Source organism: Hylobates moloch, unplaced genomic scaffold (assembly GCF_009828535.3).
Source record: "Hylobates moloch isolate HMO894 unplaced genomic scaffold, HMol_V3 SCAFFOLD_14, whole genome shotgun sequence".
Lineage (NCBI taxonomy): Eukaryota > Metazoa > Chordata > Mammalia > Primates > Hylobatidae > Hylobates > Hylobates moloch.
In genome coordinates, this window is record NW_026652289.1 from 49,888,633 (window position 1) to 49,909,941 (window position 21,309).

General features: G+C 51.0%; 1 protein-coding gene across 1 annotated transcript in view; it reads left to right on the top strand.

Moving 5' to 3' along the window:
• Nucleotides 1-14,672, top strand: part of CTSH (cathepsin H) — a 29,594-nt gene extending 14,922 nt beyond the window's left edge. Inside the window, exons 4-12 of the mRNA XM_032175572.2 lie at nucleotides 873-943; nucleotides 1,548-1,652; nucleotides 4,096-4,182; nucleotides 5,043-5,098; nucleotides 7,025-7,106; nucleotides 8,765-8,833; nucleotides 11,112-11,218; nucleotides 12,023-12,148; nucleotides 12,934-14,672. Of these exons, the coding sequence (XP_032031463.1) occupies nucleotides 873-943; nucleotides 1,548-1,652; nucleotides 4,096-4,182; nucleotides 5,043-5,098; nucleotides 7,025-7,106; nucleotides 8,765-8,833; nucleotides 11,112-11,218; nucleotides 12,023-12,148; nucleotides 12,934-13,009 (779 nt within the window). The 3' untranslated portion in view covers nucleotides 13,010-14,672. The remainder of the gene's footprint in view (nucleotides 1-872; nucleotides 944-1,547; nucleotides 1,653-4,095; nucleotides 4,183-5,042; nucleotides 5,099-7,024; nucleotides 7,107-8,764; nucleotides 8,834-11,111; nucleotides 11,219-12,022; nucleotides 12,149-12,933) is intronic.
• Nucleotides 14,673-21,309: the final 6,637 nt, after the last annotated feature.

A 21,309-nucleotide genomic window follows, 5' to 3' on the forward strand; every position in this document is an offset into this window, starting at 1 on the left:
CGAGGCCAGCCTGGCCAACATGGCGAAACATATGAAAAATACAACTGACAAACCAACCAACCAACCAAGCGACAACAAAACAGGTCTACCCTGGAGTCATACTCTAATTTTTTCTATTTTCCTCCCTTTCTGATCCTTTATCCCACTTTCTTTTTCTTCCTCTTCCTTCTCCTTCTTTTTTGTCAAACAGAGGATTGAGTTATTATCATTGATCCATACAAAGTCCCTCTCTCATTTATTTTCTTTAATTCCCACCCCCCATTTCTATTCCCCGCCTTCCCATGTGCAACCTTCCTAATATGTTTGATATACATCTTTTTGTTTGTATGTACTTTTAGAAAATGTTTGTTTTGTGTGCAAAAAAAAATAAAAAATAAAAAATAGAAAAAAAAAAAGAAGGAAAGGAAGAAAGGGAAAACCACAGTTCCAGCCTCAAAAAAAAAATAAAGAAAAGAAAAGAAAAAGCAGAAATGATCACGCATCCCTCCTGGGGCTGCGTAGAGACCAAATTAGGCAGCAGGTGGGAAGGCCCCTGGCACAAGTGGAGTGGTTCTTTACCTAGCCATCCATCAGACTCACGAGGGGAGTATCTAAAAAATTAAGTGCCCAGGCCCCATCCCAGACCAACTGCATTAGCATCTCTGGAGTGCGGCCCGGACATCTATCCCATTGAAAAAGCTCCCCAGGTATTTTGGCAGCACTGTAAGGGCTGATCTTAGTATACTGAATTATGTCAAATACAAAAACTTAAAGGAGATGGGTTGCAGTGGTTCTAAATAGGACACAGGGAAACAGGAGGTTTCATCACTTTTTCTTGTTTCTTAGTGATTCACTAACCGCTTCTGTTTTGGTTTTTTCCTTCTCTTTTGTAGTGGCACTGAACCAATTTTCAGACATGAGCTTTGCTGAAATAAAACACAAGTATCTTTGGTCAGAGCCTCAGGTAGGTATAATTCATTGCAACCAAATCTGAATCCTTTTACTGAAAGCTTTGGAATAAATTTGGAGCCTGCTCTGCTTCTAGGCAGATTCAGTCCCATCCCCAGATGCAGCCGAGGGTATCCCCAGATTCTTTGGGGGAACCAGAGGAGTCAGCTCTCAGCAGTTCCTCAGTCCAGGCCCATGGCCTTAGCATTGTGGACCCTTAACTTAGGGCTACCAGATTAATATATAGATACTCAGTTAAAAATGGATTTCAGATGAACAACAAGTAATTCTTTAGCATAAGTATATTCTAAATATTGCACAGGATATACTTACACTACAAAGTTATTTGTTGTTTACCTGAAATTCAAATTTAACTAGGTGAGCTGTGTTTTTATTTGCTACATCTGTCTACCCTATCCTAACGCTCTGGACTCTCAAGGGGACAGGTCATTTAGCATTTGGGACCAGTAGACAGGAGAGGGAAGGTTCTGACAGCTGCAGCCTTTCTCATTCTCTCTTGGTGATTCCATTTTTATACATTTCTTCTTGTTGTTGTCAGAAAAGTTTTTGGTTTTTGGTTTTGTTTATTTTCCTGAAAATATCGTGTTTGGTTGTTCCAGAATTGCTCAGCCACCAAAAGTAACTACCTTCGAGGTACTGGTCCCTACCCACCTTCCATGGACTGGCGGAAAAAAGGAAATTTTGTCTCACCTGTGAAAAATCAGGTATGCCTGGCAATCTCCATCCTCTCCCTGCAAAACAGCCACACTCCCAGACAATACACCAGGAAGAACAACTCGAAAGGTCCACAAAACCTCCACAAGCACATCCCTGCCTCTCTTTCCCCTCAGCATCTCTCCAGCCCTCTTCCTTTGAGGGGCCAGGGAGGTCAGCACTTCTCTAGGCTGCCCTGGAGGATGCAAAAGTTCCTCTTTATTGGGCTAAAGTTTACTCCTTTCCTTCCCCATGCCCCAGATTTTCCCATTGGTCCCAGGTCTCTCCTACAGAGCCATCCAAAACATTACGTTCCCTGTGCCCATCTGGACACCAGAACCCCATGCATCTCCTCTTCCCGCCTCCATCTTCTCTGAGCCACCAGGGTCCAGCCCCTGCCCTGGCTGGCTGCCTCCCTCTGGTTAGTCCATGTGTCATGCATCAGCAAGCTTCTCATGGCAGGGGCTGGCCTCCATGGCCCTCGCTGTGGGGCACAGAGGGCTTGGCAAGGTGAGAGGCCCCGCCTTCCTCCATGGGGGAGCGGTCTGGGGGGGTCTCAGCACAGGCCCTGTCCCAGAGAGTCTCGACCCTGCCCGCACTGTTCTCCCAGCCTGCTGCGGCCCCTCCCCTAGCAGGGAACCTGCCGTGGCCTTCTTCAGAAAGATGCTGACCTCTGGACTCTAGGAAATATGAGGTGAAGGTTTCCTTCCTGGAAACTCCTGGCTTTCCATCGAAATTCTCCATGAGAAATGTTTTTTCACTTTCCAAAAAGCCATGCAGCACAGCTTTAAATCCTCCCGGGCTTGCAGTGTTCCTGGCGCCTGCCAAGTGCTGGATGTTTAACTAGCACCAGGAGCCAAAGCAAACCTCCCCTTGCAGCAGGAGGTGGAGTAGAAGCCTGCCTTTGCCCCTGTGACGTTTTTAGACCCTCTGAGAACCACATGACAATTCAGAGCAACACGTAACCTAAACCTGCTCACCACTTGGACAGGTGGGAAAGAGAAGCCCCCTAAGAATTTTCCAGGTCCTCCTGTTAACTGATCCTGGGCCATCAGGCAGGACGCAGCCGGCTGGGCTAAGGGAGCGGAATGAGGTGCTTCCTGTCGCAGATGTGTGCCGTCTCTTACTGTGGCCACTGTGTGGGGATAGAGATGGACAGCAGCCACAGCGTCCATCAGCTCAGCACCCTCCTTGAGAGTTTCTCACTTTATAGAGGGGGAGCCTGAGAGGGAGGGTGGCTTGCCTGAGGTCCAAGATAAGTAAGTGACAAAGGGGACTCAAACCAGGCCCCTGCCCCAAGTCTAGCACCCAAAGGTCAGCCGAGCTCCACCTTCTTCAGCAGTGAGCATAGTCTCCCCGAAGTGGCCACGCCTCCCTCGTTGACTGTCTCAGGGACCCTCTCACCAGGCCGTCCCTCCCTTCCCCAGCTGAGAGAGATATGTGAAGGGAAGAGATTGGGTGAGGCCAGTGTGAACCTGGGGTGATGACCTGGGAGGCAGGAAGGGGACTTAGAGACATTCCAGCTTCTACTTCAGAAGTAGAAGGTGAAAGACTGAACCAGCAAGGTGAGGAGACAGAGATGAACCTGAGAGAAATCCTTACAGCAGCCACCAGCACTGTGCCCACGGGGGTGACTGCCTGACCAGCAGGATCTGACCTAACCCTGCTAGCACCCTGTAAGCAGGAACCCTCGCCATTCCCACTTTACAAGCAATGAAGCCAAGGTTTCGAGAGGGGGAGTGACTTGCCCAGGTCACCCACCTGGTGTGTGGCAGAGCTGGGATGTGAACCAGGCAGGCAGGCTGCAGCCCCCCACACCTAACCCTCATGTTACTCTGGAGGTGTTGTGAATAAGGGGCTAGGCAGCGGCAATGAACTGTCAGAAGGTGGGCAGATGGGTGGATGGGGCGGGTCCCCCAGAGTCTGGGGTGTCTGGGTGGGGTTGTCTGGCAGTTAGTTGGATATCTGAGCCTGAGTGGAGGTCAGCACTGGTCTAGGGTTTGGGGAGCTGTTTAACAGGTCTGTGGGCCGAATGAGACTGGAGGGGGAAAGGTGAGAGAAGGTTCTAAAAACGGAACTTTGGGGCATCCTTCTGCGGGGAACCAGTGGGGAAAAGAGGAGCCAGCTGAAGATCGAGAAGGAAGAGAGTTAGAAGACTGTAGAATGGGGTGGGGGACCCCAGGCCCTGGCAGGATGGTGGGGATTGGCCACAAAGAGGTGGGGATTGGGAGTCCACAGGCGCTGGTCAGAGGCCACTTGCTGCTCCTGCTCCTTTGCAAGCCTCTCAGGACTTGTGAGACTCAGAATGAACGGATCTGGAACAGGGCTTTGTAAACTGTCAAGGCACCTGGGGACTCGGGGGCTCTGGCAGGGTCAGCAGAGGAAGGCAGAAGGCAGGGCTGTCTCACGGCGTCCCTGTCACTGATGTCCTCTGCCCTCCCCTGGCCTTTCCAGGGTGCCTGCGGCAGTTGCTGGACTTTCTCCACCACAGGGGCCCTGGAGTCTGCAATCGCCATCGCAACTGGGAAGATGCTGTCCTTGGTAAGAAATCAGCCGCAGGCCACCCCCTGCAGAGGACACCCCATCCTGATGCAGGCCAGGCCTGGGCCTTTGGTTTCCCTGGAGCATTTGCTAAGAGCGCTGTTTCAGGTGGACCCAGATGCCCCAGCCTTGTGGACATCTGGCATGAGAATCTCAATTGATGCTTTTCCCGGGAAGGATCTGAGTTTATTAAGGAATCGGCCCAAGGGCTCATTCCTAGATGAGTGGTTGTCCTTAGCTTGACAGCCTGGAGCCTTCCCCGCGGAGGGGTTCAGAAGGGGGGAGCCTGCCTGGTGGGTAGGCAACTAGGAGCTACACCCTTCCCAGCAGCCTCAGTTGTCTTCATGAGGGAAGAGCCAGGACCTATGCATCCATCCCCTCGCCCACAAGAGAGGGATGATGCCCCTGAAGGAACTGTCCTACCCCTGCCTCTGTGTAGAAAGGAGGGACAGTGCACAGCCGGCCTGGTGACGCCATGAGGACCCTGGGTTGTGGACAGGTCGGGGTAGGGTCTCTGGCTGGGCCTGTTTCCCCCATCCTATACACCGCTGTGGGACCCCACGCTCTGCATCGTATGGGCACACCTACGGGGCAGGGGTTTGGACCCAACAGCCCTTGCCCCCTCTCACCTTCCCTGGCTGCCCCTGCTTACTGAGCCCCTCCCGACATGTGCCAGCTGCTGGGCTGGCACTGCAGGACATACAGCAACTGTCCCTGCCCTTGGGGAGTTTATAATTTGGTCACTTTGACACAGCACTGATGGGGCCTCAGATGTGGCTCAGCCAGGGAGGCTCAGCGCCTCCGCCAAAGCCTTGATGGCTTCTCAGCTCACAGGTCACTGGGTTGTGTCCTTCTTCCAGGCCGAACAGCAGCTGGTGGACTGCGCCCAGGACTTCAATAATCACGGCTGCCAAGGGTATGTCTCTGACCAGAAGGGGCCCAAAACCTTCCCATTTCCCACTGACCGCTTCAACAGGATCCAGTGTGTGCTGGCTCTGCCACAGATATAACCCACCACTGCCCTGGGTGATGGCAAAATGGTCTCTGTTGTACAGGGGCGGTCACCTCACGTGGCCAGGTCTCATAGCCAGGACAGGGCAGAGCTGGAATCTGAGTCCAGGCCTCTGTCCTCTCTCCACTCTATCACCTGGCTCTCCACAGTGCAGTTGGCCTCACCCGCCACCAAGGCCTCTGGGAGTGTGGCCAAAAGAATTTAATAGAGTGAGCAACACACCATTATACATCATCCTCCAAACCTGAGATCCACACACAGATACAGGGTTGGCCTTTAGATGAACTCACTAAAGTCCCAGCCTCCCAAGCTCATTGCGCCCTGTGAGGGTGAGGTGGCTGTGCGTAAGGGCTGTACCTTGCCTGGACCTGCTTTCCTGGCCCACTGTAACGCAGGTTGCCAGGAATTTGCCGACATTTCTACAGTGACTCTAGCCCTCCCTTCATGCAGTGCTGAGACATTTCTGTGGTCTTTGCTCACCTCGCACATGGTGTGCATAAAGCCAGGCTCTTGGGGTGCCCTGCCTCGGCTCCCCTCCACCTCCCTGGGGCACGTCCCTCTTCCAGACCCTAGCCCCTCTGAGCTGGCTCTTCCTCCTGCAGGGAGGCGTGCTGCAGCCAAGTCCTAGGGACCCAGGGGTGATGTTATAGCCTGCTGTCAGATCCACCATCATGCTCAGTGTCCTCTCACTTTTGGTCTGTTTCCACTCCACAGCTTAGAAACCCGGCCCATAACAAGAGTCTGACATTAGGGCACTCTGGGGTCCCACTGTTTTTATTTTTATTTTTTTATTGTTATTTTTATTTATTTATTTGAGATGGAGTCTCGCTCTGTTGCCCAGGCTGGAGTGCAGTGGTGCAATCTCGGCTCACTGCAAGCTCTACCTCCCGGGTTCATGCCATTCTCCTGCCTCAGCCTCCCAGGGAGCTGGGATTACAGGCGTGCGCCACCACGCCTGGCTACTTTTTGTATTTTTAGTAGAGACAGTTTCATCATGTTGGCCAGGCTAGTCTCGAACCCCTGACCTCAGGTGACCCGCCCACCTTGGCCTCCCAAAGTGCTGGGATTACAGGTGTGAGCCACCACATCCAGCCTGTTTTTCAAAGGAGTCTGTTTGCTTTGGTTCACGACAGTACTTCCTTTTCTCATTCATACAGCAAATAAAACAGAGCACCCGCTGTGTGTAGGCCCTGGGGATACAGTGCTCAGCAGAACTGGAGAAGTGGGCATTCTGGCAGGCTGAGAGAGACCACGGTCAAGGCGGTGTGGAATGCTATGGAGAGAAACAGAGAAGGGACAGGGATTGCTGGGCAGCTGCTGAGTTTTTATTTATTCTGGGAGGCCATGTGATGTAGAAAAAGACCCACTTTTGGAACCACTTCCCAGCTTTAGCTGTGTGGCCCTGGCCAGGTTATCCAGCCTCTTTGCCTCAGCAAATGACGGCATCCGCCACACAGGGTCTACACGAGGGGTCAGGGAGTCATGCCTGGGAAGCACCTGCCCAAGGGCTCGGCTGTGGCGATGACAGTGCTCTGGGCTGATGCTGTTGACCATGGTGTGGGGCTGTGCACTCCTGACAGAGCGGCTGGCCTTGAGGGGTCTCTATCCCAGTGAGGCACGTTTGGGCTGGTCCTTGGACTCCGGTGGCCTCACCTGAGTTTGCTGAGTCTTATCCCAAGGCCAGGCCTCTCAGAGACCCCCTCTGCCACTGGGACATGCCCAACCAAGTCCCCAGCCTGCCAAGCCAGATATCTCGCCGCGCCAGTCCCCGAGGGCCCCGCCTCTATCAGGACGGCCCCAAGTGGGTTCACCTGTGTGTACTTCTTGCAGGGGTCTCCCCAGCCAGGCTTTCGAGTACATCCTGTACAACAAGGGGATCATGGGTGAAGACACCTACCCCTACCAGGGCAAGGTAACTCCAACAGCCTCCACTCTGTCTTCTTGGCGTACAGCACGCCTAGCTTCACTCCCTCCCCGGCCTTGGAAGACATGCCTTCTCCCCCCACCTCCCTCCAGCCGGAATTCTCACAATTGTCTATTCTCTCCAAATTCTTCCTTCCCCTCCTCCACCCACCTAAGCCCACCGCTCTCACCAGTCCAGGGGCCTCTTATTCCCACCCCATACCCACTCTGCGGCACCATCTCTCTCCTTCCTGAGCCAGCCTTCTCAGGACCCCTTCTTCCCCCCACCTGCCCCATCTTCCTGGCTCCTCTCCCTCCTGCCACGAGCGCCATCCTCTCGCCTCTCGCCTCTGTCCATGCAGTTGGCCTCTTGTGCCAACGACCCTTTGGGGGCCCACCCCCACCCCTACCCTATCAAGGCTGCCAGGCCTCCCACCATCACCTCTGCCCAGCCTGGCCACAGCCAAGCACCTTGTCTTTCCCTGAGACTTGTTGCTCCTCCTTTATTTCCCCTCATGGTGATGAGCAGCACTGGCCTCCCTCAGAATTTCCTGGGTGTCCATAGTCCTGTCGGGCCGGTCCCCCACCCTGCCGCCAGCCTGCTGACCACCATAGACCTCACACGACTCCCTTGGCCCATCTGTGTCGCTGACCACTCAGACCGGGGCCTCCATCCAGACCCCTGGGGGTGGCCTCCCCCAGGCCTCTCAGACCCAGCTCAGACCCCACGCCTGCCTCAATCAGAACACCGCAGATGCTCCATGCAGCCTTCGGGAGAAAGCCCACACTCCAACTCAGTCTCCCTGTCTCTTTTACTCTTCTTTATTTTATTTTATTTTTATTTTATATTTTATTTTATTTTTTTTTTTTATTTTATTTTTTTTGAGACGGAATCTTGCTCTGTTGCCCAGGCTGGAGTGCAGTGGTGCAATCTCGGCTCACTGCAACCTCCACCTCCCAAGTTCAGGCAGTTATCTGCCTCAGCCTCCCGAGTAGCTGGGATTACAGGCACCTGCCACCACGCCCAGCTAATTTTTTATATTTTTAGTAGAGACAGGGTTTCGCCATCTTGGCCAGACTGGTATTGAACTCCTAGCCTCGTGATCTACCCGCCTCGGCCTCCCAAAGTGCTGTGATTACAGGCGTGAGCCACTGCGCCTGGCCAACTCTCCCTTCTTAACCTCACGCCCAGGCCCAGCCGCGTGCTGGTTCCTAAATGCCAGGTCCTACCCTCCCTCCAGTCCTGTCCCTTGTCCTGCTGCCTTCTCTCCTACCTTGAAAGGGCTGTGCTTCCCACCTTGTGACCTTACCCCTGCATCTGCCTCTTGCCAGCATTGTTTCCTGGGCTGAGACTGTCCCCACTCCCCTGCCACACAGGCTCTGACTCGGCCTCCACTTCTCAGCGAGTTTCCTCAGGCCGGGTGAGGCCCCTCCTCAGGCTCCCACCACACACCATGTGTGCCCACCTCTGCCAAAGCCAGCACAGGACCATCTGCTACCAGACCCTAAGCTCCTTGAGGACAAGGATGCTGTAATTCCCCCTGAAATTATCCCATCCCCCAGGCCCTGGCACATCTTGTTTTGTTTAGTAAATGTTATTGAACTGTGTGGGGAGGCTGAGACTTCAGGTCCCTAACCTGTATTTCATGCCCTTTGCATCCTCAACAGGATGGTTATTGCAAGTTCCGACCTGGAAAGGCCATCGGCTTTGTCAAGGATGTAGCCAACATCACAATCGTGAGTGCCGATCCCCCTCTGGGGTGGGGAATGTGTCCTGATGAGGAGGCCTCTCTCACGCTGTCGGATAGCCAACAGGCCCAGCAAGGCAGCCCTTCTGGCAGCACATCTCTTTGATGAGTTCATATTATCACTGGGTCTCAGTCGCTATGATGGTGGCGAGGCAGGAGATGGGAGGAAGAGCGTAAACTGGCAGGCAGGCGCTCTGGTTCTGAACTCCAGATCCACACATGCCTTCGTTCTTGTCGTTCTATTTTCTTGCCTGTAAAATGCAAGCAATTGTCTACATCCTGCAGAAGAGGGCATGAGCACATGCTTGACACAGCGTGTGTGAGACTGAGGAGGGTGAGTGTGTCACTCAGGATGAGCCAGGTTCTGTTGCAATAACAACCGTGCCCAATCTGCATGGCTGACAATAGTCAAAGGGTGTGTGGCACTCCTGCGCCCATGCACAGCTTAGGGAGGGTGGTGTGTGCTCGGTGTCATTGGCCTCACGCCAGGACTAGAGGGAAAGCGGGTGGTAAATGATGCCCTAGCTCTAAAGCCAAAACAAGTCGCCCAGTCACAGTTGACCTCAAGTGAATACGGAAGTGTGGTCTTACCCTGCTTCTCCCAGAGAGAACTGGAACGTGATGAACGCCCTCATGACTCCAGTGTGCATGCGTGCAAGGGTGTGTGAGGAGTGGAGGAATATCACCCAGGTTGTGTGTGTGCCGAGGAATATCACTCAGGTTGTGTGTGTGCCCACGAATATATGTAGTTCACAAACGTGATGTCTTGTAATGACAGCGGCTGCCATTTAGTTGAAGCATGTGCCAAGCTCTCAGCAGTAACATCCTTAACTTGATGGAGTACTTCTAGGTGCTGTACCAACCCTCAACACGCACTATCCCCTCTAGACCCGAACTGGCCCTAGGAGATGAGTATCCTTATTACCTCATTTGACAGATGAGGAAACAGGGACTCTAAGTGGTTAAGTAACATGCCCAAGGCCACAGAGCTAGGAAATGGATGCTGGATTTGAACTAAGAATATGTCATTCCAGAACCAGGGCTCATTGCCTTGACAACATACAGCCCAAATCCTGTACTCAGGATGTCACCCTCTTCAGAATGTTGCTGCTGTCACTCAAGCTGACTGTTCTGAGCCATGATATCCCACGGACAGGTGAATTGGGGCCTCAAAGGTATCCCTCTGCATGGTCCCCAGGAGAGCCTCATTGGTGACACCTGCAGGGCCCTGACAACCAGGCCAGAACTAGCATTCAGCCCTCTTGGGCAGGCCCATGGGGTGGAAATGGCGCCACCTGCAGAAGTCATTACCCCTGTGCTGGGCCGGCCTCTGTGCCCTCTGTGTCAGATATGCCCCGACCTGTTGGGCTCACAAGGCCTTGTCCACATACCAGGAAGGAGGGCACTCCCTTGCCAGGCAGCTGTTTGCTTTTCACAGCTGGGTCTCTGTCCACCCCTCTAGGGAGGCAGGACTGAGGGAGGCTGGGTGCCCCATCCCTCCTGCACTTGTTTTCCTTCAGCAGGGCCCTGGCCTCAGCATAGGTAACTTCCACCCTCATTTCAGCTCCCAGAGGTCTCTTGGTTAGCGCACTTGAACCCAGCCACCCCCAACCCAGAAGCTCCAAAAAGTGCCGATGCCTGGGACCCACCCTGCAGATACTGTTGGTCTGGGGCACAGCCTGGACTTGGGGTTTTTTTAAGGTTCCGCATGGGGTTCTACCTGCTGCTGTCACCTGGTCTCTGCAGCTGTTCCAAAGCTGCAGCCTCCAGGAAGCCACCCTGACTTCCCCCCACCTACCTTCCCCCTTGGAGGGGACAGATTCTACTCAGAAGGCACGCAGCCCTCAGATGGGTCTTCTCGTTTCCACCGCCATCTGGGACCTACTCGTCCATGGTTTATAACCCCTGTGTTCTAGCAGCAAAGCTTTGTAGACTCTGGGTTTATGGGTGTAGGGGTGAGAGCTGCTGGCCCAGGATAGGACCTCAGGGAATGGGTGTGAATGACTGAATGAGTAGGTCCACGCTGTACCCCGTGGTCCCTATCCCAAAGGGTGCAGGGTTTCCTAGGAGCAGAGTTGGGGAGAGGAACGAGAGATGGCCAGACAGACCCAGCCAGAGACGGGAAGGGAGAGAGGCCACAGTGGAGCTGGTTCTGGCCATCCATGCTGCTCTGGGCCTCTAGCCCCTACCTTGAGCAAAAGGCTGTACTGTGAAAGGAGTGGGGAGGTGACAGGCCGTGTGTGTTTGTCTTGGTCCTGTTTCCACAGTATGACGAGGAAGCGATGGTGGAGGCTGTGGCTCTCTACAACCCTGTGAGCTTTGCCTTTGAGGTGACTCAGGACTTCATGATGTATAGAAGGGGCATCTACTCCAGGTGAGTCGGAGTCCCAGGAGCCAGGAGGGACAGTGGGGAGGGGCTTGGTGGGCCTCCTCACACCCCACTCGTGGGACTTGGGCTCGCGGCCCAGACTCCTGTGTGTCGACCCTTCATGACACCTGCCAGGTGCTGGGCGTTTTGCACATCCCTCAGTTAATCCTCACACAGCCCCAAGGGCCAGGAGCCATGGCTTCTTCTCACAGCAAAGGAGAGAAGGTCAGAAGGAATACAACAGACACAGGCCACCTGGCTAGTGAGAGCTAGGGCCAAAATTTGAGAGCTTTGTGCTCCTTAACAGAAGAGCTGCCTCCAGTTTAAAAAACCCATGTTCAGGCCAGGCGTGGTGGCTCATGCCTGTACTCCCAGCACTTTGGGAGGCCGAGGTGGGTGGATCACCTGAGGTCAGGAGCTCGAGACCAACCTAGCCAACATGATGAAACCTCGTCTCTACCCAAAATACAAAAATTAACTGGGTGTGGTGGCGCACACCTGTAATCCCAGCTACTCGGGAGTCAGAGACAGGAGAATCGTTTGAACCTTGGAGGTGGAGGTTGCAGTGAGCAGAGACCGCACCATTGCACTCCAGCCTGGGCAACAGTGAGACTCCGTCTCAAAAGAAAAAAAGAACTGAAAGGAGTTCTCTCACGGTGACTACACGTGATTAATTCACCACCTTACATGCCTCCCTGGTCCGCTGTGGGGAACACTGCTCTAAAGTGCTCAAAGAGGTGTTGTTGGATGGGACTGTCATTGCTTTTATCCTTTCCATGTGATCACCACTTTTTAAATTTTGTTTTCCAGTACTTCCTGCCATAAAACTCCAGATAAAGTAAACCATGCAGTACTGGCTGTTGGGTATGGAGAAAAAAATGGGATCCCTTACTGGATCGTGAAAAACTCTTGGGGTCCCCAGTGGGGAATGAACGGGTAAGCAGCTCCCAGGTCCCATTGGTGGGAGGGGGATGTTGCTCAGGCCTGGAGGCCCTGGGGGCATCACTTCCGCCTCAGAGTTATGGCTTCCACAGACGAGCTGGGCAGCCAAGCCCTAGCCCAGGCCAGGGGGAAAGGGAGCATGAGAATGTAGCCTCTACATCTCCAAGCCCCCATTTGCAGCCCTCACAGGGCCCCAGGTCTTCAGGACGCTGCAGGGAGAGGAAGAGGCCAGCTGGCTCAGAAGGACGGCTAGGAAAACAGCTCAGAACTCGGAACTCTGCTGGCACGAAATCAGTGTCTGGGAGGGTCCATCTTTGAGAAATCAAGGCAACAAATGTACCCCAATCACTGACAGCCCCTCCTTCCGGGAGAAAAGGCTGGCATGGAGCGGCCTGGGTGTATATGCTGCTGTGCCTTTATCCTGTCCTCCTCCCAGACTCCATGTCCTTGTCTGAAAAGGAGAGCTTTCGTGTTCCCTCGGGGTCCTGGTGATAAAATAGCTGTGTGAGGGCCCGGCCAGGGCTAAGAGGGGGCCCTTGGTAAATTTTCGGGAGAAGTGGGATATGGATCGTTCATTTGGCAGCTAAGGAGAGGGAAGAATGAATTCTTCACAAAGGTCCGTGATTTACCGGTGATCAAATAAGCTGAATGCTACTGTTTTATGAATAAATTTAGAGGGTCTCACCCCTGAAATCAGCTCTTGGTGAGCAGCAAAACATTCTAGAAAGGCCTGTAGTGGGGAGACCGCCGGCCGGGCCTCAGCTCCTCTCTCTGCCCAGGTACTTCCTCATCGAGCGCGGAAAGAACATGTGTGGCCTGGCCGCCTGCGCCTCCTACCCCATCCCTCTGGTGTGAGCCGTGGCAGCCGCAGCACGGACTGGCGGAGAAGGAGAGGAACGGGCAGCCTGGGCCTGGGTGGAAATCCTGCCCTGGAGGAAGTTGTGGGGAGATCCACTGGGACCCCCAACATTCTGCCCTCACCTCTGTGCCCAGCCTGGAAACCTACAGACAAGGAGGAGTTCTACCATGAGCTCACCCGCATCTATGACGCAAAGATCACCAGCCATGTGCCTTAGTGTCCTTCTTAACAGACTCAAACCACATGGACCACGAATATTCTTTCTGTCCAGAAGGGCTACTTTCCACATACAGAGCTCCAGGGACTCTCTTTTCTGTATTCATTGTTCAATAAACATTGAGTGAGCACCTCCCCAGATGCAGCATGCTGGTCATGGGCCATGACTCAGACCAGGTCTGTCCTCGCCACTCAGTCTCCCAGGAGGGAGGCATCGGGGGGTGCCCAGGCTCTGGCTGGGAGGATGGTGGGGGTGCTGGCGGTATTGTCCACCAGATGGGGTATCCAGGAGGAAGAGCAGGCTTAATTTGAGATCTTGACTATTTGCCTCAAACTTGAGTGGAGAGATGAGGAGGGAGGAGAAAAATGGGCCAAGCTGCAGCAGAGGCAGGATTCAAACCCACAATGTCAGCCCAGAAGCCTGTACTTCTCTGTGTGGCCTCCCCAGTCTCAGCTGCCTACCCCTACTCAGACTCTGCCCCCCACCTCCACGAGACTGCCCACCCCTTCCTCACCAACCCCTTATTTCAAACGTGCCCAGATACTCCTATTGTCTCCACGCCATCCCTTCCCTTATCTTGCCTTTTGAGAAATCTTGATCTCTGTTTAGAGGGCGGCCATGAAGTTGCTGCTGCTTCCAGAAGCCTCCGGGCTCTGGGGTGTCTGTGGAACAAGCTGGAGCCCACCAGCTCTTTGTCCTATGGCTCGCAGACTTTCTTAATGATAAAAGCTGTCATGTTATTTGGGCTTCCTGAAAAGCTAAAGGCTTGAGAATATTTTAAAAATATATACATTCATGATAAGGCTTATTTAGATAATGCAAATACAGTTAATCTATTAGAAAATTCTAGTAACATAAGACAACTGTGTAAGACAAAAAACAATCATCTTGCTGGGCATGGTGGCTCACGCCTATAATCCCAGCACTTTGGGAGGCCGAGGCAGGTGGATCACCTGAGGTCAGGAGTTTGAGACTAGCCTGGCCAACATGGTGAAACCCTGTCTCTAATAAAAATGGCCAACATGGTGAAAGCCTGTCTCTAATAAAAATGGCCAACATGGTGAAACCCTGTCTCTAATAAAAATACAAAAAAAAAAAAATTAGCCAGGAGTGGTAGTCACGCCTGTAGTCCCAGCTACTCTGGAGACTGAGGCAAGAGAATCGCTTAAGCCTGGGAGATGGAGGTTGCAGTGATCATGCCACTGCACTCCAGCCTCAAAAAAAAAAAATAGTAATAATAATCTTAATAGACTTCATTGGATGGAATTCTATTCTAGATTTAAAAAAAAAACTAACATGAAATGAAAGCATAATTTTTCTTTCTTTTTTTTTTTTAGATGTAGTCTCACTCTGTCACCCAGGCTGGAGTGCAGTGGTGTGATCTCAGCTCACTGCAACCTCCGCCTCCCCAGTTCAAGCGATTCTCCTGCCTCAGCCTCCTGAATAGTTGGGATTACAGGCATGCACCACCACTCCTGGCTAATTTATGCATTTTTAGTAGAGATGGGGTCTCACCATGTTGGTCAAGCTGGTCTCAAACTCCTGACCTCAAGTGATCCCAAAGTGCTGGGATTACAGGAGTGTGAGCAACCGCACCCAGCCTGAAAGCATAATTTCTGAATTTGACAAAGATTCTCAAATCAATGGTCAGTTGTATAAAAGGATTCCCATTGAAGTCAGTGGTATAAAAGGATTACCATTGAAGATACATGGCAAATAAGTATAAGAGTACCATTCTTGCTTACATCTATCTGGAAGATCTGGCTGCTGTGATAAATAAACCCAATTAATATTTGCAGACAGCATGATAATGTGGCTAAAAACATTCAGGAGAGTCAACAAAACTTAGAAGTAATGAAAGAGTTCTGAAAGTGGCTGGATACCAGAAAAAAAATCAAAAACTCAGAAGAAATACACTATTGTTGCTATTGCAACTTTTGCAACTATTGCAACAAAACCAGTAGCTAGGAATAACCACCAAAAAAGTCTTATATGAGGAAAATTACTAAATTAATAACACTATAAAGGAAGACTTAGATAAATGGAGAGGGACACCATATGCTTTTTTTTTTTTTTTTTTAGACGGAGTCTCACTGTTGCCCAGGCTGGAGTGCAATGGCATGATCTCAGCAACCTCCACCTCCCGGGTTCACGCGATTCTCCTGCCTCAGCCACCCGAGTAGCTGGGATTACAGGTGCCCACCACCACACCTGGCTAATGTTTTGTATTTTTAGTAGAGACGGGGTTTTACTATGTTGGCCAGATTGGTCTCAAACTCCTGACCTCCTGATCCACCCGCCTCAACCTCCCAAAGTGCTGGGATTACATGCATGAGCCACCATGCCCGGCCGAGGCACACCATATTCTTGAATGGAAAGATTAGCATAAATAAGTTGATTATTGCCAGAAATAAAGTACAGATGGTATATTTCCAACTAAAATCCCAGTAAAATTCTGTTATCCTTTTTATCTGGGGGAAAAAAGGCCAAGGTAGTTTTATAAATGAGCAATGAGGGTGGATTTTTTTCACATATTAAAATTTACAAAATGTTAACCCTTAAAACGGTGTGCCAATTAAGAATAGATTACTCACTCAGGGTCTAGGAAGTAAGAATTCGATACATCAGTCACAGACGAGTCCATTTTTACTATTCAATTAAAGGTGCTAGAAGCTGGGTGCGGTGACTCACGCCTGTAATCCCAGCACTTTGGGAGGCTGAGGCAGGTGGGTCACGAGGTCAGGAGTTCAAGACCAGCCTGGCCAACATAGTGAAATCCCGTCTCTACTAAAAATACAAAAATTTGGCCGGGCGCGGTGGCTCAAGCCTGTAATCCCAGCACTTTGGGAGGCCGAGGCGGGTGGATCACGAGGTCAGGAGATCGAGACCATCCTGGCTAACACGGTGAAACCCCGTCTCTACTAAAAAATACAAAAAAATTAGCCGGGCGTGTTGGTGGGCGCCTGTGGTCCCAGCTACTCGGGAGGCTGAGGCAGGAGAATGGCGTGAATCCAGGAGGTGGAGGTTGCGGTGAGCCGAGATCGCGCCACCGCACTCCAGCCTGGGGGACAGAGAAAGACTCCGTCTCAAAAAAAAAAAAAAAAAAAATACAAAAATTAGCCGGGCATGGTGGCGGGTGCCTATAATCCCAGCTACTCGGGAGGCTGAGGCAGGAGAATCGCTTGAACCTGGGAGGCAGAGGTTGCAGTGAGCTGAGATCGTGCCCCTGCACTCCAGCCTGGGTAACAGAGCGAGACTCCGTCTCAAAAAAAAAAAAAAAAAAAGTGCTAGAAATTGAACGGTAGGTTGGAAAAACGATTTAGCCTAAATCCTCACCCAGCTCTATATTGTTTTTAAAATGAACATTTTCTTTTCTAACGGGTTTAGATATAGAACGACTGTGAAGACAGAGGAGAATTCTTGCACACCCACACTCAGATCTCTGTGATGAATGTAGTAGTTGGATACAAATGTCACAATTAATGATCCAATATAGAACATTATTAACCACATTCCAATTAAACACTCATTTAAAGGGAAGGTCCTGGGTGAGGTTCCAAAGAAATTCAAATTACCACAAAAATCAAATAACTGTTTTCAAAATTAGCCTCCCCTGAGGGATTTAGGTGCTCCGCAGGGATTGTGGGCTTGGGCTGGAACACAGACCTGAGACTTTGAAGCAGAGTTCTCCTTTCCACAAGAGCCCTGAATGTCTCAAACCCAGACAATGATGAGAGTCTTTTATTATAAAAAGGCCTGCAGGCCTGGTGTGGTGGCTCACGGCTTATAATCCCAGCACTTTGGGAGGCCAAGGCAGGCAGATCACCTGAGGTCAGGAGTTCGAGACCAGCCTGGTGAAACCCTGTCTCTACTAAAAACACAAAAAAATTACCTTGGCGTGGTGGCATGCACCTGTAGTCCCAGCTACTTGGGAGGCTGAGGCAGGAGAATCGCTTGAACCCGGGAGGTGGAGGTTGCAGGGGGCCAAGATCGTGCCACTGCACTCTAGCCTGGCAAGAGAGTGAGACTCATCTCAAAAAAAAAAAAAGAGGGGGAGGGGGCGGGGGGGCTTGCAGGGGCCAATTCCCTCCTTTTCAGTTATTTACCAAACACCTACAGAGTATCCACTGTGTGCAGTCCTCTCCTGTGCCAGGCACCAGGGAGCACACAGGATGTTTATAGCATCCAGTGTTGGCAGGACTGTTGTGAAACAAGCAGAATGGCCTCTGCCTTGGTGCTGTTTGGATTTAAAGAGATCGGCAGACATGGTTATATCCAACTGAGATAAGTAAATTTCAAATGCACTTGAACCCTAAGGATGCTACAGAGCCTGGTACACAGCAGGTACTGCCTAATTGGTCTCAGTCATCACCCCTGCCCCTACTCCATGACAGGCCCAGTGCAGACCTCTAGGAATGAATCTCAGGCCCATGGACTATGTCTTTAACACTAAGGTGCTCCTGCACTTAGGGAAAAGATAGCAGAGTTTTAAAAAAACAAAAAACAGTTAAAGTCCAAAGGTTAAAAACAAAGACATCACAAGAAAAGAAAACTACAGAGCAATGTTCCTTATCAATACAGACGCGAAAATCCTCAATAAAATACTAGCAGACCAAATCCGGCAATATAGAAACAGAATTATATACCATCCCTACTAAAAATACAAAAGTTATTTACCGTCTCTACTAAAAATACAAAAATTAGCCAGCCGTGGTGGTGTGCACCTGTAATCCCAGCTGCTCCAGAGGCTGAGGCAGGAGAATTGCTTGAACCCAGGAGGTGGAGGCTGCAGTGAGCCAAGATTGTGCCACTGCACTCCAGCCTGGGTAAAAAAAAAAAAAAAAAAAAGTATTACTATATGAACCCAGTAATTCCACTTCTAAGAGAATTGAAAACATGTACACACAGAAACTTGTACATGAATAATCCTAATAACATTATATATAATTGCCAAAATGTGGAAACAACCCAGATGTCTGTCAACTGACAGATAAAATATGATACATCCATACAAAGAAACATCCAGCCTAAGAAGGAAGTGCTGACACACACTACACCATAGATGAACGTTGGAAACATCAGGCCAAGTGGAAGAAGCCAGACGCAAAAGACTACACGTTGTGTAATTCTGTCTATATGAGCCAGGCACAGTGGGCTCACACCTGTAATCACAGTACTTTTGGAGGCCAAGACAGGAGAATTTCTTGAGGCCAGGAGTTGAAGACCGTCCTGGGCAACATGGCAAAACTTCATCTCTACAAAAAAATACCAAACAAACAAAAAATTAGCTGGGCATGGTACCAGAGCCTGTAGCCCCAACTACTGAGGAGTCTGAGAGGTGGGAGGGTCGCTTGAGCCCAGGAGGTCAAGGCTCCAGTGAGCCATGACCGCATCACTACACTTCAGCCTGAGTGAAGAGCAATACTGTCTCAAAAAAAAAAGAAAAAGAAAAAAAAGGCCAGGCACGGTGGCTCACGCCTGTAATCTCAGCACTTTGGGAGGCCAAGGCGGGTGGATCACGAGGTCAGGAGATCGAGACCATCCTGGCTAACACGATGAAACCCCATCTCTACCAAAAAATACAAAAAAATTGGCCGGGCGCCATGGCCAGCGCCTGTAGTCCCAGCTACTCCGGAGGCTGAGGCAGAATGGTGGGAACCCGGGAGGCGGAGTTTGCAGTAAGCAGAGATCGCGCCACTGCACTACAGCCTAGGGGACAGAGCAAGACTCCGTCTTAAAAAAAAAAAAAAAAAATTAATTAAAAAAAGCAGCAGAAGCCTGTGTACTCAAGACTTTAAAATTTCAAGACACATTAATTGTGGGAGATCAGGGCATGTCCCTGCCATGGTCATTATTAGTGTGAGTGAACTAAGCATCTCCTCCCAAAACCATAGTGCCCATGACAGGAAGCCCAGCTCCTGCCAGAATATCCAGTGGAAAGAATGTTAATGGAACACAACTTTTTGGAAGCAGACACACCTGGATTCCAATCTCAGTTCTCCCTTGAATTTTCTGTGTGACCTTGGCGGTAGGGGGGTGTTAGTTACCCTCTCTGAGCCTCCATTTCATTGTCTACAAATTGATATAATCAAATTTTCTTCATGATTTTTAAAAGTTTTTTAATTTTTGTAGAGATGGGGTTTCACTATGTTGCCCAGGCTGGTCTCAAGCTCCTGGACTCAAGCGATCATACCGCCTCAGCCTCCCAAAGTGCTGGGATCACAGGCGTGAGCTACCGCGCCTGGCCTTCTTCACGATTTTGTGGACAGAATTGAGATGATTTATGGAAATACTCAGCACCACATCTGGCTCTCAGTAAGCACTCATAAGAGAGTTATCTTTCACTCATTTGTCCAACAGTCATGTATTAAACCGTGACACATGCCCAGCCCTGCCCTAGGAGGCAGAGGCGGCACACAGCAAAGGCAAGTCAAGTCTACTGGCTGCACCTACAAACTCATGAGCTTCCTCACCCAAGTGAGTCTTTTCACTTTGCCCTGGAGACAGCCAAGAGCCATCCCACCAGCCAGGTTTCATGTGGGACTGTTTAAAAAGTTCCATCTGCATAGATCAAGCTCTTATTCATTAAGCACCTAGTGCAGGCCAGGCTCTGTTCTGGCACTCCAGTCATCTGACTTCCTTTAGTACTCCCTCTGGCCTATGAGGCAAGATAGTCCCATTTATAGAAGAGGAAGCTGAGGCTCAGTGAGATGACGTGGCTTGCCCATGGTTACAAGCCATAGGAGAGGAACCTGGGGTGGCCTGAGCCCTAGCCAGCACATGCCCCACCCAATCAGATGCTTGTGACAAGGGCTAGATTCATCAGTACGGGAACCTTCTCTTTGGTACAATTGCTGGTGGCCTCTGGGAGTGATTCAGGGGCGTGTGCAAAAATGTCCACTCCTGCAGAGCCGGGTGCAAGTTGATTTGCCCCCTTTTGTGAATTCAGCCACCACTGGAGGGCACAGAAGCTACCCTGCTGGGGAGCAGGCTGAAGACCTTCAGCAGTCCTAAGATCTGGGAAGATTAAGCCCCTTCTCCTACTTAGATATGTGTGTGTGAATAAAATGTAGAATAAATGTATATTGCTTGAAATGTCACAAATGGGCCGGGCATGGTGGCTCATGCCTGTAATCCCAGCACTTTGGGAGGCCAAGGCGGGTGGATCACCTCAGGTTGGGAGTTCGAGGCCAGCCTGAGCAACATGGAGAAACCCCGTCTCTACTACAAATACAAAATTAGCCAGGCATGGTGGCGCATGCCTGCAGTCCCAGCTACTTGGAAGGCTGAGGCTGGAGAATCGGTTGAACCCGGGAAGTGGAGTTTGCGGTGAGTCGAGATCTCGCCATTGCACTCCAGCTTGGGCAACAAGAGCAAAACTCCATCTCAAAAAAAAAAAAGAAAAAAAGAAATGTCACAAATGTACATGCATGCAAAAATTAATAGCTTCCTTCTAGGTTGTCAAATTCTAGCTAAGGTCACTGAAGAAGAATTTAGGCTGGGAGTAGCCTTGTTTTGGGTGTGTGGTGACCAACCAGGCCGATTTGCCTGGGACTGAGAGTACTTCTGGGACCTGGAACTTTTAGTGCTATTAAAACTGCAAAAAGTCTCAGGAAAATGGCCAGGCAGGGCTGGCTCCAAGGGCATATGACCAGTGAAGTCATACAGAGCTGGGGTTTTAATGCTCTGCCGTCATCATCTTAACATGCATAATTATTTTCTCTTTGAATATGTGTTTTTTTGTAAGTGAAGTCCAAGGGGACAACTGGAGCACATGCCAGGGGGCGTGGAGCCTTGGCTGACACGTGTTACCACCTCCCACCACCTTCTTGCCTCTCTTGGCCAGTTTCTGAGCCACTCACTTCTCTAACACATGGCAGAGGCCTGAATGAGAGATCGGGAGGATTTGGAGCCAGGCACACATGCTTCATAGCAGCTCAGGATGGGGCATGGTGGTGGCTACTCCTGACCCAGGCTGGCAGCTCTATGGCACGCCAGGTTCAGTGGGGGTGAACCTGATCACCCACCCCTGATCCAGATATAAAACATGTTCCAGCACAGAGGCTGCAATCCCTGTGG